The 15,573-nt window shown below is 42.7% G+C and overlaps 1 protein-coding gene across 6 annotated transcripts in view; it reads right to left on the reverse strand.

Annotated features, from left to right (window-relative positions):
* Window positions 1-15,573, reverse strand: part of prdm10 (PR domain containing 10) — a 202,691-nt gene that overhangs the window by 145,989 nt on the left and 41,129 nt on the right. For all 6 annotated transcript variants that reach the window (XM_059638988.1, XM_048562397.2, XM_048562394.2 and 3 more), the window contains one exon: window positions 6,859-7,014. In XM_059638988.1, the coding sequence (XP_059494971.1) occupies window positions 6,859-6,939 (81 nt within the window). In that variant the 5' untranslated portion in view covers window positions 6,940-7,014. The remainder of the gene's footprint in view (window positions 1-6,858; window positions 7,015-15,573) is intronic.

The raw sequence follows: 15,573 nt of genomic DNA on the forward strand, positions 1-15,573 counted from the left end.
TGTGCTGTATTGTTTTATGCTCAGGGTGTGAATCAATGTAGAATCAAGGTAATTTGTGGGAGTGGGTGGGTTTATACTGGGTGTTGGTGGCCAGCCTATCAGCTTGGAGGCAGTGGGGGGAAAGCGATCACCAGATGAAATGAGGTTGGTAACCATAGCTGACACAATGGCCTGATGTTCTATTGTGGGGTCATGGTCCAGCAGGAGATAGAGGGAGGTATCTGAAAGCTGGCGCTCAGCTGCTGTATTGTAGAGATCAGTCTGCCAGACAACAACAGCACCACCCTTGTCAGCAGGCTTAATTACAAAGACAGGGTTGGATCTGAGAGCATGGAGTGCAGTCAGTTCCCAGAAGGACAGGTTGGAATGACTAAGGGAACAGTGGCAGGGTTGGGGGGGGTGGAATTGAGGCATGCTTTGTCATGTCGACAGTTCTCAATGAACAGGTCAAAGGCCAGAGGGGAGAGGTCCAAGTGGAGGGGGAAGTGTTGGAGATGGGCTAAAGGGTCTGTGGACAAAGGAGTGGGCACAGAAGCAAAGATAACGGAAGAAGAGTTCAACATTATGCCATGCCCAAAATTCATTAAGGTGGGAACGCAGATGGATAAAACTGAGACCTTTGCCAAGTACAGAACGTTCAGTATCAGAGAGCCCAATGTTAGGAGGGACAGTATATACATGGCAGCATGGTTGGGGAAGGGGATGAAATCAGGGGAAAGGAGAATAGAAGAAACTTCTGGAGGGTCTTGTGTATCTCTAAATTGTTGCATCTTCTGTGCCTTGATGCCTGAACGGGGAAAAGAAAAGTTCCTTGTTAAAGTTCTTGTTCACCATCCTCGCCAGATTGTTATCTACTCCTTTGTATGTCCAACTGTTCTTCCCTCTTGTTAGCCTTATCCCCAACTGTTAATCTTAATCACCATTAATCTTAAATAGCAGAGTGAGGTGCTTTGCTTTGAGAGCTGGCAGGAACAGGACCTTAGTTTCTCATGTGTCTCATGAAAGATCAATTTTCCCACCACGCTTCGGAGAACATAAAAAAGTAAGAACTTGGACCTGTGCAAAAAGTTCAGCTCCTCGAGCTGGCTCTACAATTTAACATGATCATGGCTGATCTCATCTCAGCCTCCACTTTTGGTCTCTGCCCATAGCCCTTCAACCTGTTACCAATGTCTCCTCCTTAAATTTATCAATGTCCCAATGCCTACATTCTGGGGGTCTAGTGATTTCCACTGAATCACAACCCTTTGAGAAAAGTAATTTCTTCTCATCTCTGTTTTAAATCTGCCACCATTTAGCCTAAAAACTATAAACATTTGCTCTAGATTGCCCAAATTTTCTCTCTATGTCTACTTTGTCAATCCCCTTTAGCATCTATTTTTTATATCCAGAAGAGCTCTAACAATATAACTGAACATTTATTTCTCCCCATCAATCTCTTCTCGTACAACGAGCCTTTCATCTCTGGAATTAATTCTGTGAACCTTCTTTGAACTGATTCCAATGCAATTACATTTTTAAAGGGGCCAATAATCACCTGAAGCTCAACTTTTGAGTAAGGGCACACATTGACATCTACAAATTGAAGCTCTATAACAGAGAATGGATTGGTTTTGGTTTTACTTTGAAACTAGCACAGGCCGAATAGTTCCCATATGTTCTGGGATTTATTTCTAGGTCTATGGGTAATGTATTGGAAGTGAGGTACAGTATGAAACCACAGGACACAGGAGCAATATTAGGCTATTTAGCCCATTGAGTTTGCTCCATCATTCAACGAAGTGATAGCTAAGATGATAATCCTTAATTCCACTTTTTTACCTTTTCCCCATAATCCTTGATTCTCTTCCTGATTCATCTCAATTTACTTTAGTCCTGAACATACTTAACAAGCCAGCCTCAACAGCTCACTGTAGGTGAGGAATTTCACAGTTAGACTATCCGCAGAGAAGGAATTCTTCCTCATCACCGTCTCAAATGTGTAATCTGTTATCCTGAGATGATTCCCTCTTGTGCCAGACAGGAAAACAACCTTTATGCAACTACCCTGTCAAATCCCAAAGCATCTTGTATATTTCAATTAGGCACCTCTCATTTTTCTGTATTCCAGTGAGTACAGGGTCCAAATACACAACATCTCCTCATAAATCAGTCCTTCTATACTTGGTATCAGCCCAGTGAACCTGAATGCTAGTTTATCTTTCCTTAACTAAGGGGCCCAACATTGATCACTATATTCCAGCTGTGTTCTGACTTCTGCAATGTATATTTTGGCTAAACCTCCTTACTGTTACACTTAATTCCCTTTGAAATAGAAACAGCACTCCATTTGTGTTTTCTACTATTCAGTGAACCAGAACGCTAGTTTTTTTTGTGATTCATGAACAAGGGCACCCTGTTGCCTGGACCAACCACCACGAGGAACTGTGTTAAGTGCTTTCATAAAATGCATGTCAACAACATCCACTGCCCTACTCTCATCAATCCTCATAAAACTCAATCAAATTTTTGAGACAAGACCTCCACTGCATAAAGCCATGCTGACTATCCCTAATAAATCCATTTGTCTCCAAGTAAATACTCTTCTTAAGTCCCTGTTCTTCTCCAATAATTTCCCAACCACTGATGTAAGCTTCACTGTACTAGAATTCCCTTTATTATCGCTGTTGCCCTTATTGAACAAAGAAACAACTCTGGCTATTCTTCAGTCTTCTGGACCATGCCTGTAGCTAAAGAAGATACATGTTCCCTGTCAAGGCCTTAGCAATCTCCTCTCTAGCCTCCTTCAGTATCTTGTCATTGAACCCATCAGGCCCTGGGAATTTATCTATCTTAAAAATGTTTTTCAAGACACACCATACCTCATCCATCTTAATTCTCAACATGGATGAGAATATCCACCTACTACTCTCTAAACTTACCATCATCCATGACTTTCTCCTTGGTGAATACCAATGCATAGTACTAAGGACTTCAACCACGCCCTCTGGCAGGATACATAACTTTGTCCTTTATCCTTCAATGGATCTAAATTTCCCTCTTGTTTCCAACAAACATGCAGAATGACTTGGAATTTTTCTTAATCCAGTTTGCCAATGACATTTCATGGCCCCTTGTAGCCCTCTTCATTTCCTTTATGCTCAAAGGCCTTGATTAATTCTAATTGCTAAACCTTACGCATGCTTCATTTTTCTTTTTAACTAAAAACTTACAATGTTTAACATCTCTTGTCATCAGAGGTTCCTGAATCTTGCCATCCTTACCTTTCATCTCACAGAAACATGCTTGAACTTTGGTCAAGTGGCTTTGGAAAGACTCTCCATGTCAGATGTGGATTTGCCTTCAAACAACTGTACCCAATCTAATTTTTCAAGTTCCTGCTTAGCACTCTCGTAATTAGCCTTTCCCCAATTTAGCACTTTCACCTGAGGACCAGTCTTATCCTTATCCGTAACTCCTTTTAAACTCCTGGACCTCTGCATAATGTGGTGAAGGCTTTCAGCTCCATATAGACCAACTTATTTACTGAATGTTTAGTTGGGGTAGTGGATGACTTTTTTTTTTAAGAATACAGCCACTTGAGCATTTTTTTTCCCCCACTCGTGCCTGAGTAACTTAAATCAGTTTTGAAGCACAAAAACAAGAGCAAATCTCGAACCTTCTGGAGCCAGTTCTTGTGACACAACAGTTACAGCTTTTAAAAGACATTTGATCAGATACATGGATAAGAAAGGCTCAGAGGGACATGGGCCAAACGCAGTTAATGGGACAAGTTCAATTTAGGAAACCTGGTTAGCATGGACAAGTTGGGCCATAGGGCCCATTTCCATACTGGATGCTCTTTGATACAATCCACATTCTGAAATTATGATCACAGTTCCAAAAACGCTCCCCTACTGAAATTTTGATCACTGGAAAGGTCATTCCCAATACAAGATCTAATATGACCCCCTTCCCGAGTTGTCGATCGATACTGTTTCAACAATCCCTTTTGGATGCACCTAACAAATTCTGCCAATCAAAATCTCTGGCACTAAAGGGAATCCTAGTGAGTATTGAGGAAATTAAAATCATCCACTACAACAACTCTGTTGTTTTTAAATATTTCCAAGATCCATTCACATATCTATGAATATTTGTGAATAGCCAGGGCTTTGGCATTAATCCCACTTGCCACTGCCAGCCATTCAGACTAAGACCTATTCCTGCTCTATCTCCTGTCGACCAGTTTTCTATACATTACAATACATTAGCCTCAATGCTGTGGACTTGAATTTTGCATACCATTCCAGATGAACCACATCTACTGGCTCTCCCTCATCAACTCCATGAATTAGAACCTTGAATTCTGTGTGACAACATACTATGGCTTTAAGAGGTGTTTTTCTCCTTTTATACATGAAGAAAGGCTGAGACAGAGTCTCTGAGCAGTCTGCTCCAAAGCCAATAAAGTAAACAGATTGAGGTGACTTGGGCGTTTTTTTTTTAAATGTTGAAACAATAAAAGCAGCCTGAATGCATGGGGTCAAGCTCCCACACAAAGAGCAATTTTTTTTTGTTTTAGCCTTCAGTAACAGTTGCTGGGGTATTGAAGCTGGATATAGAAGTTGTTTTTCCTCACTCAGTTCCGGCGAAAAGCTGGGGTCTCTTCCTGCTTCTGGAATTACATGCAAGGCAATCTATTTTACTGAATTTACATTTGCTAACAGTGTGTACATATATGGGATGTTACTATTTTTAACTACTACTGATTTAATAATCTATTACTCTGTTAAATTCTCCAACACAGTTAAGGTTTTCCACTTCTTTCTTTTGTTGTATTTTGACACCAATAAAGCATGTTTTGTTTCAAGACTAGTTGTCGACAAATCACATTGTATCTGGACTACAACACCTGGCACTTGCTTTTAAAAGATGAAATGTTAGGGTCTAGGCTGTCTTCTTCATATATTTGGAGGGGTTTGATCTAGTCCGTAACATTTGGAAGATTTGTCCTTTCCCTTTGTAAATCCACGCTGGCTCTGTCCAATCCTGCCACAGTATTTTTTAAAAGAGCTCAGCTATTAAACCTTTTATAATAACTCTGGCAATTTCCCCATTACTGATGTCAAGCTGACCAGTCTATAATTTCTAGTGTTCTCTCTGCATCACTTTCTAAATAGAGGGGTTACATTAGCTACTTCCTAATCCATAAGGACTGTTCCAGAGTCTGTAGAATCTTGGAAGATAACCGATGTTTCTACTATTTCTGGGGACACTTCCTTAATTCTCTGGGATGTATGTTATCAGGTCCTGGGGATTTATCTTCCTAGCATCCCTCATACCACTTGCCTTCTAAAACTGATTTCATTCAGTCACTCCTCTCACTAAGTTCCCCAACATTTCTGAAATGTTATTAACGTCCTTGCTTATTAACAGAACCAAAGTGTGTCTTTAGTTGGTTAGCCATTTCTTCGCTCCCCATTATAAATTCCTCTGTTTCTGGTTGTAACAGGCCAATACATGTCTTCAACAATCTTTTTTGGGTTCTTTCACTTCTTTACAAAAGACAAGAGTGATTGGTTCACAATTAATAAAATCTCTGACTTATTGGTTAAAGGCAACAATTTATAACAACGGGTCAGAGAAATTAACTTCTCTTTCTAAAGGTTCAGGAGCTCTTCCTGTATCATTCACGTAAGCTGTTCTGCTAACCGGGAATCAAGAGAATTGTCATCAGATTGATGACTTCCAAGATCCATGGACTGGTTATAATTGCACAAATCAATCACCTACTTGTTGCTGAGCAAAACTCAATCTGTACATACACTTTATTGCAATACTATCGTTTTACACTCTCCCCCACTGCTTGCAAATTGTAACCAGAGTTTCAGGAACTTGCTTTCTAAAACTGTAGCAATTCTTTCCTCAGGCCTTTCTTATAAAATATTCCTTCTTCCAATTCAGTTCTCCAATCAAAGATACAGAAAATAAGATGATATGGTCTTCATACTCCTGATGCTGTGAAATAAATTGGAGTCATAAGATAATTTTTAAAAAAAACTTTTGGTATGTCAAGTTGTTGCGATCAGGAATCACTGTTTTAAACGATGATAGAGTCAGATTCAAAAATAATTTTCAAAATTTTAGATAAAACTTCAAGGGAATAAATTAGGGGCTATGAGGGAACAGCAGGGGAGTGGAATGATGGAATGATGGAATGATTCTTAACAAAAATCTAGCATTGGCACTATAGTCTGAAAGAGCACAGAAAAATGTCAATCACTCTCTGAATATGGAGTTTTTTTTATTTCAATCCAAGCCAGGCCTCAGTGTCACATAGAAGACTGCAAAAAGAGAGTGTGTTATTGAAAAGCACACATATAATTTCACTCAAAAATAGATCAGAGTTATTACAAAACATCCCATCTTGCAACATGATCCTAGAACCTGATAAACGAAACACCAGGTGAAAGCTTGGAATTTTACACATCATAAAACAGAAATTAACATCAGTTATTTCAAATTAGTGGGCCCTGGTCATCAACTTGGAGCTGCAGTCAATACATACCCATTAGGTAGTCTAATAGGGGGCAACATTAAACCTGGGCACTTAATTAGTTAGAAGAGAAAGAATTGATTCATTTGGCCTATAGAAACTTCCCTTTCTTCACTCTATCTCTCACATCTTTCCTGTATCGCAGTTCTCCACATCTCTAACTCCAACTCAGAATAGCCAAGCACATTCTAGTTTGGTTGAAACTAGAATGCAGAAGGTTGAGCAGAAGAACTTGCCTAACCAATAAATCAGAGATCAAGCACCAGACATATAAAGTGATTCCCATCTCAATGAGAAAAGATCAAATAGACTCCACTCACCTGACTAGCTGCCTGATCCTGTTCAGATGTTGCACCCCAGACAGGAGGACCCTCAGCCTTAGACTCCATACCAGAAGCCATGGGGAGTTTCACACAGCCAGAGCTTCAGCAGGCAATTTTACATATTTCCACCAAGCATATTCAGACAGCTTAATACTGTTGAGAAAAGCAACAGAACTAGAGTAAATAGCAGCATATCTAAAATTGTTCAAGACACTTTATATATAAACATCTGGAGCAAGGGCCAAACAGAGTTGAGTAGGCAGTCCTTAAGATTAAGATTTCAGGCATGCCCAACATTTCATCATATTTCTTTAGATGGAACAGGTTTGATATTTTGAGTCATGTGAAAAGAAAATTTCATTGCTACTACATCGTACAAACCAGCCACTGGAATGCATGAGTGCAATTCTGCAGTCTCAAAAAATAGCGAATAAGTCACACTTCTCCTCTGCTCAGACACTTGCTCCTACTCACACTCACAGATTCACACTCCAACTCGCACCCACAGAGACTCACGCACAGCAGGGATCAAGTGAATCCCTATAGGATTGTAAGGGCAGTATGAGTATACTGAAGGACAAAATCAGGAGGTAAAAAAAGGACATGAAATTTTTTGGCAAATAGGGTTAAGGAGAATTCAAGGATTACTACAAATACATTAAGGACGAAAGACTGATACAGGGAGGGAAGAAGGCCCTTTAAAGATCAGCAAGGCCACCTATGTGCAGAACCACAGTAGAGGGGTGAGATACTGAATGCATATTTTGCATCAGTGTTTTTGCTGTGGAGAAGAAAATGGAAGCTACAGAACTTGGGGATGTAAATAATGACATCTTGAAAAGTGTTCATGTAACAGAGGTGATGGTGTTAGACATCCTAAAATGCATAAAAGGTGGATAAATCCCCAGAATCTGATCAGATGTACCCTAGAACTTTGTGGGAAGTGATTGCTGAGCCCTTTGCTAAGATATCTGTATCATCAGTAGCTGCAAGTGAGGTGCCAGAAGGCTGGCGGTTGGCTAATGTGGTACTACTGTTAAAGAAGGGTGGTAACGAACAGCCAGTGACTATTGACTGGTGAGCCTGGCATCAGTTGTTGCCAAGTTGTTGGAGGGGATTCTGAGGGAAAGGATTTACATGTATTTGAAAAGGTAAGGACGAATTAACAATAGTCAACATGGTTTTGTGTGGGAGAAATCTCTCACTGCTAATTTGATAGGATAAGAGTTAACCATGGTCATGGTTAAAACAATAAAGAAGTTAATGATAACAAGGTGTAGAGCTGGATGTACACACTCCAAAGAAGTTAATGATCTTGATTCAAAGACAAATGGATGGATCTGTGATCCAGACCTAGGCTAACTCAATACATAATACGGTAGCACCATCAAGAAGTTTTGAGACAGCTGCAATTTTAATTCTTGACCAGTACAGGAGGTTTATCTATGAGCAGCCACTTTGTACAGAGGCCATGAGATACACCTTGAAGAACATGCTGCTTCTCAAGAGAAGGGAGACAGAGAAGGGTATACAGAACTGCTGTACTCAACGAGGCATAATAGGAACTGCAGATGTTGGAGAATCCGAGATAGCAAGATGTAGAGCTGGATGAACACAGCAAGCCTGCTGTGTTCATCCAGCTGTACACCTTGTTATTTCGTACTCAACCAGGCTAGCATTGATTGATTAATTCATTGATTGATTTATTGTCACATGTACCTTCAAGAATCACAACTTGCCGTGCCACAAAAGTGAAAACAAGGTGAGCCAACTGTTTTCACAGGAAATGTTCTGCGAAGTACACTTGTTGGAGAAACTAACTACTCAACAACACTAATCATCATAATTGCTAAATTCTGATTTCAAGTTTCAACACCTTCACTTGGGAAAGAGAATCATCAAACAATGCAGGCATGCAACAATAGAAGAGACTGATTTCATTTTCATCTTCATATGTACCTTTTATCCTTGGGGTTAAACATTAGCTAAAACTGTATTTACTATCATTTCTTACTCAAATAACTTGCAGAAAGAAACATAATGCTGTGATGCTGGTCATTTTTATGTTTAAACACTTGAATGGGCTATAAATGAGCTTAAAAACTTGTTAGTTCAGGACCACTCTAAAGACATGCTGCTGTGCTTGTGAAAGTTTAGAACAATCTAGTTGCTGGGGCAAAATCTTGGAGCTGCCTCCTGAAGGAAATTGTGGCGCTACCTACAGTACATGGACTGATGCAATTCATGAAAGCAGCTCACCACTACCTTCTCAACGCCAACTATGGACAGGCAATAAAAGCTGGGCCAGCCAGCAATGTACACATTCCACAAGTGGATAAAAAAGGCATCTCTTTCAACAAATGTTCAGTTGAAATTCTGTGTGCTGGCTCAAGGATTTCAACTGAACCTTTCTTCGAAGCTTCACCATACCAGAAGTCCAATTTGTGCTAACAGCAGAGAGTGAGAGTTCTTAGACTCTCACTCTACTGCATTGTATCTGTGTCAAGTGGATGTAGGGTAGAAAGTTAAAAATTTTGGTTTACAGTGCAATAAGTTTGTTGTATTTTTAATATCTTTACATAAACTAGTTATTTTACAGTTATTGCTGTTGGCATTCTTTCCCTTTTGTTAAGAATAATTCTTTTGGCTTAAGCCATGAACATTGTAGTTTAATTCTTTCCGTTTAAAATGTAGGTTTTTGGATTTCTACAGAGAGAAAAGAAAATCAGTCTGTACCAAGATAACAAGAATTGGTACTCTCATGAGACCACAGATTGACAAATAAAGACAGATGCACTGGGATTTTGGCTAAGGTTTAAACTAACAGTCCTTGTACAGTATATTTTATTATACTAAGTCACAGAGTGATAGACACGTACAGCACAGAATAAGGCTTTTTGGCTCAACATGTCTACACAGTAAATAACAACCACAATTATTCTAATGCCATTTTCCAGCTCTTGACCACACGGCCTTCACACTGCAAGTGCACATCTCAATATTTCTTAAATATTATAAGGATTTGTCTCTACCACCCACACTGCCAGTTCCAGCTTCCCAATACCCTTTCGCTAAAAATATTTTCTCACATCTCCTATATAGATTTAATGCAAGGGCAGAAGGTATGTTCTTTGGTCATTGATTCTTCCATCAAATGGAAAATGTTCTGTGTATCTACCTTATCTATGCCCCCCAATTTTATCCATCTCAATGATGTCTCTTCTCATCTTCCTCTAGTCTAAGGAAAACAGCCCCAATCTTATTCAATTTCACTTCATAACTGTATTCAAGCCCTCGCTGGTCTTCCATTGTTTTTATTTTTATTATTTATCAATTTGGAGCTGTGAACTGGGAACTGTGAGTGAAAGGTGGCTTTCGGACTATGAGTAAGAGCTTATTTTGAAAGGAAAACAGACCAAACAAGGCATTGTTTATTGATGAGGCCAGGCCTGGAAGTTAATTGCAGGTTGATGCCTGATCAAAAGGTTCTGCACGTGCATTGTCACTGGGCACAAGCATTATTTTGAATAGATAGCAGAAGTTAGCTGTTGAAGAGGTCAGTACCTGGTAATTGGTTCCAGCAAGTCTGGGAAGTATCTTATACTTGAGCAGTTGAATGTTAACTAGGACCATGTAGAGGAGCCTGTCAGAGAGTGGTCAGATTTAAATTGGGTTTTGGACTGTGTTTTCCATGAATAATAGCACCTGACTATTGGTACTACGGTATGAATATTTGGAAGTCCCTGCCTAACCTCCTATAAGCAGCTCTTGGAAACTCAGAGCAGATAATAAAGTTAATAGTATTATTGCCTTTATCTATAATGGTAACCCTGATCGAAATCCTCAGAAAATCTATGCCTCATCCGTTTGGTAGTTTGGTCTGTTAGGTTATTATGTTTTATTTATCCATTAATGGTGTTTGTTTGCCTGTCTTTTGCGTGACTGGGACGGAATACAAAGTCCTCGCTCCCTCTGCTCCAACCCCAACCTCACCATCAAACCCGCAGACAAGGGTGGCGCAGTGGTAGTATGGCGCACTGACCTCTACATCGCCGAGGCCAGACGCCAACTCTCCGACACCACCTCCTACCGCCTCCTCGATCATGACCCCACACCCGAGCACCAAACCATCATCTCCAACACCATTCACGACCTCATCACCACAGGGGACCTCCCACCCACAGCCTCCAACCTCATTGTTCCCCAACCCCGCACGGCCCGTTTCTATCTCCTTCCCAAAATCCACAAACCTGCCTGCCCTGGTCGACCCATCGTCTCAGCCTGCTCCTGCCCCACCGAACTCATCCCCACCTATCTGGACTCCATTTTCTCCCCTTTGGTCCAGGAACTCCCCACCTACGTCCGTGACACCACCCACGCCCTCCACCTCCTCCAGGACTTCCAATTCCCTGGCCCCCAACACCTCATATTCACCGTGGACGTCCAGTCCCTGTACACCTGCATTCCGCATGGAGATGGCCTCAAGGCCCTCCGCTTCTTCCTATCCCGCAGGCCCGACCAGTCCCCCTCCACCGACACTCTCATCCGCCTAGCTGAACTCGTCCTCACACTCAACAACTTCTCTTTTGACTCCTCCCACTTCCTACAGACTAAGGGGGTGGCCATGGGCACCCGCATGGGCCCCAGCTATGCCTGCCTCTTTGTAGGTTACGTGGAACAGTCCCTCTTCCGCACCTACACAGGCCCCAAACCCCACCTCTTCCTCCGGTACATTGATGACTGTATCGGCGCCGCCTCTTGCTCCCCAGAGGAGCTCGAACAGTTCATCCACTTCACCAACACCTTCCACCCCAACCTTCAGTTCACCTGGGCCATCTCCAGCACATCCCTCACCTTCCTGGACCTCTCAGTCTCCATCTCAGGCAACCAGCTTGTAACTGATGTCCATTTCAAGCCCACCGACTCCCACAGCTACCTAGAATACACCTCCTCCCACCCACCCTCCTGCAAAAATTCCATCCCCTATTCCCAATTCCTCCGCCTCCGCCGCATCTGCTCCCACAATAAGACATTCCACTCCCGCACATCCCAGATGTCCAAGTTCTTTAAGGACCGCAACTTTCCCCCCACAGTGATCGAGAACGCCCTTGACCGCGTCTCCTGTATTTCCCGCAACACATCCCTCACACCCCGCCCCCGCCACAACCGCCCCAAGAGGATCCCCCTCGTTCTCACACACCACCCTACCAACCTCCAGATACAACGCATTATCCTCCGACACTTCCGCCATTTACAATCCGACCCCACCACCCAAGACATTTTTCCATCCCCTCCCCTGTCAGCTTTCCGGAGAGACCACTCTCTCCATGACTCCCTTGTTCGCTCCACACTACCCTCCAACACCACCACACCCGGCACCTTCCCCTGCAACCGCAGGAAATGCTACACCTGTCCCCACACCTCCTCCCTCACCCCCATCCCAGGCCCCAAGATGACATTCCACATTAAGCAGAGGTTCACCTGCACATCTGCCAATGTGGTATACTGCATCCACTGTACCCGGTGCGGCTTCCTCTACATTGGGGAAACCAAGCGGAGGCTTGGGGACCGCTTTGCAGAACACCTCCGCTCAGTTCGCAACAAACAACTGCACCTCCCAGTCGCAAACCATTTCCACTCCCCCTCCCATTCTCTAGATGACATGTCCATCATGGGCCTCCTGCAGTGCCACAATGATGCCACCCGAAGGTTGCAGGAACAGCAACTCATATTCCGCCTGGGAACCCTGCAGCCTAATGGTATCAATGTGGACTTCACCAGTTTCAAAATCTCCCCTTCCCCGACTGCATCCCTAAACCAGCCCAGTTCGTCCCCTCCCCCCACTGCACCACACAACCAGCCCAGCTCTTCCCCCACACCCACTGCATCCCAAAACCAGTCCAACCTGTCTCTGCCTCCCTAACCGGTTCTTCCTCTCACCCATCCCTTCCTCCCACCCCAAGCCGCACCCCCAGCTACCTACTAACCTCATCCCACCTCCTTGACCTGTCCGTCTTCCCTGGACTGACCTATCCCCTCCCTACCTCCCCACCTATACTCTCTCCGTCTATCTTCTTTACTCTCCATCTTCGGTCCGCCTCCCCCTCTCTCCCTATTTATTCCAGTTCCCTCTCCCCATCCCCCTCTCTGATGAAGGGTCTAGGCCCGAAACGTCAGCTTTTGTGCTCCTGAGATGCTGCTTGGCCTGCTGTGTTCATCCAGCCTCACATTTTATTACCCTGAATACAAAGGCTGTTGGGTTGAAAACATAGACCAATTAGATTCCTTTGTTATTTAATTTTCTGCTCTGCTAAAATTACTGTGCTGTCAATAAATTGACAAGGCTTTTGTTTTAGCAATGATGTCAAAAATTGATTACTCCCAAAGTCTGGGAGTAGTTGTTATTTTTAAAAAAGGTCTGGTCAAAAACCACTGGGGTCAATTTTGAGGGTTTTGAAATGTTTAATTTCACTATGTTGCAAATATAGAACCCACAGGAAGTGGCTAGCCCAGATGGAGTCCTGGCCATGCATTCACATCCTGTGTGGGCTAGCTGGTGGGAGCAATTGCAGGTATTTGTAGCCTCACCCTAACTCCAATGTGAGGCTCCTACCTGCAACAAGAACACCACATAATTCTGGTGTCAAAGGAAAAAAAAAGACTACCACCACTGGCTCTGACATCCATCATTATGAAGAGTTTCAAGAGGTCTGTAATGGCACACATCAAGTCCAGCCTCCCAGATTGTCTACCTCCCAGCTTTACATTCATCCCTGGAACATGTGGATAATGAGGACACCTACGTCAGACTCCTAATTATCGACTTTAGCTCTGCCTTCAACACCATAATTCTGACCAAACTCCTCTCCAAACTCCGAAACCTAGGTCTCAGCTCTCCCCTTTGTAATTGGATCCACGACTTCCAGTCCCTGAGACCATAAACAGCAAGGATAGGCAACAATACCTCCTCCTTCATAATCCTCAATACACATGTCCCACAAGGTGGCGTACTCAGCTCCTTATATAATCAAGACTATGTGGCCAGATTCAGTGCTAACTCCATTTATAAATGATCTGATGACACCACCATAAGGGTCCGATTTCAAACAATGACAAGACAGAATACAGCAAGGAGATGCTGCTTGGCCTGCTGTGTTCATCCAGCCTCACATTTTATTATCTTGGAATCTCCAGCATCTGCAGTTCCCATTATCTCTCACAGCAAGGAGATAGCTTGGTGACATGGTGTAACAATCTCTCCATCAATGTCAGGAAAACAAAGGACCTCGCCATCGACTTCAGAAAGCAAGTGGAGAAAATGCCCCTCTCTGTAGCAGTGGTGCTGAGATGGGGAAGGTTGAGAGCTTCAAGTTTCTAGAAGTAAATATCATCAACAATCTGTCCTGGTCCATCCACATTGATGCTACAGTCAAGAAAGCACACCAACACATCTACTTCTCAGAAGGCTAAGGAAATTCAACGTGTCCACAATAACTCTCATGAATTTTTATGGGTGCATAATAGAAGGTATCATATTCAGACACATCACAGCTTGGCATAGTAACTGCTCTGCCCAAGAATTCAAGAAAGTACAGGGAGCTGTGAATGGAGTCCAGATCATCATGGAAACTAGCCTTTCATCTATTGAAGAAGGGTCTAGGCCCAAAATGTTAGCTTTCCTGCTCCCCTGATGCTGCTTGGCCTGCTGTGTTCATCCAGCTCTCCACCTTGTTATCTCTTTCTTCCATTGACTCCCTCTACATTTCCTGCTGCCTCAAGAAAGCAGCCAACATAAGCAAAGACTCCTCCCACCCTGGTTATACTCTCTTCCATCAGGCAAAAGATACAAAAGTTTAAAAACTTATACCATCAGATTCAAGAACAGCTTCTTTCCTGCTGTTTTCGGACTTATGAATGAACCTCTTTCTTTGCACCTTCTCCGTAGCTATAACGCTATATTCTGCATTCTGTTCTATTACCCCAATGTACTTATATAATGTATGATTTGTTTGGAAAGCATGTAAAACAATACTTTTCAATGTATCTCCATACGTGACAATAATAATAAAACAAATCAAAATCAAATCAAAATCAAAATCAAATCCAAGGTAGAAATGCTGATTTAGTTCAGCTGTTGTTCTCCACGTCATGACAACTGAAACTCTCTAGCCCAGGCTAAAATCCTTTGTATCCTCTCGAGTACAATCACATCCCTTCTATAATGTGGGTTCCAAAACTGGAAGCAATACTCTAGAGCTAGTAGGAACTGCCGATGCTGGACAATCTGAGCTAACACGGTGTGAAGGTGGATGAACACTGCAGGCCAAGCAGCATCAGAGAAGCAGGAAAGCTGACAGTTCGGGTCAGGGGTCTCGACCCAAAACATCAATTTTCCTGCTCCTCTGATGCTGCTTGGCCTCCTGTGTTCATCCAGCAATACTCTAGCTGTGGTTTAACCAAAGTTTTATACAGATTCAGCATAACCTCCCTGCTCTTAAACTTCACACCTTGGTTAAAAGAGGCAAGTATCTGATATGACTTCTGAGCCACTTTATCTACCTTTCCTGATACCTTGAGTGAGCTGTGCACGCGCATGTGGACACTAGGGCCCCTCTGATTCTTAGTGCTTCCCACAGTCCTACCATTCATCGTGTAGTCCCTGGCCTTATTTGTCCCACTCAAATGCAGCACTTCACCCTTATCTACATTGAA

Source organism: Stegostoma tigrinum, chromosome 32, assembly GCF_030684315.1.
Source record: "Stegostoma tigrinum isolate sSteTig4 chromosome 32, sSteTig4.hap1, whole genome shotgun sequence".
Lineage (NCBI taxonomy): Eukaryota > Metazoa > Chordata > Chondrichthyes > Orectolobiformes > Stegostomatidae > Stegostoma > Stegostoma tigrinum.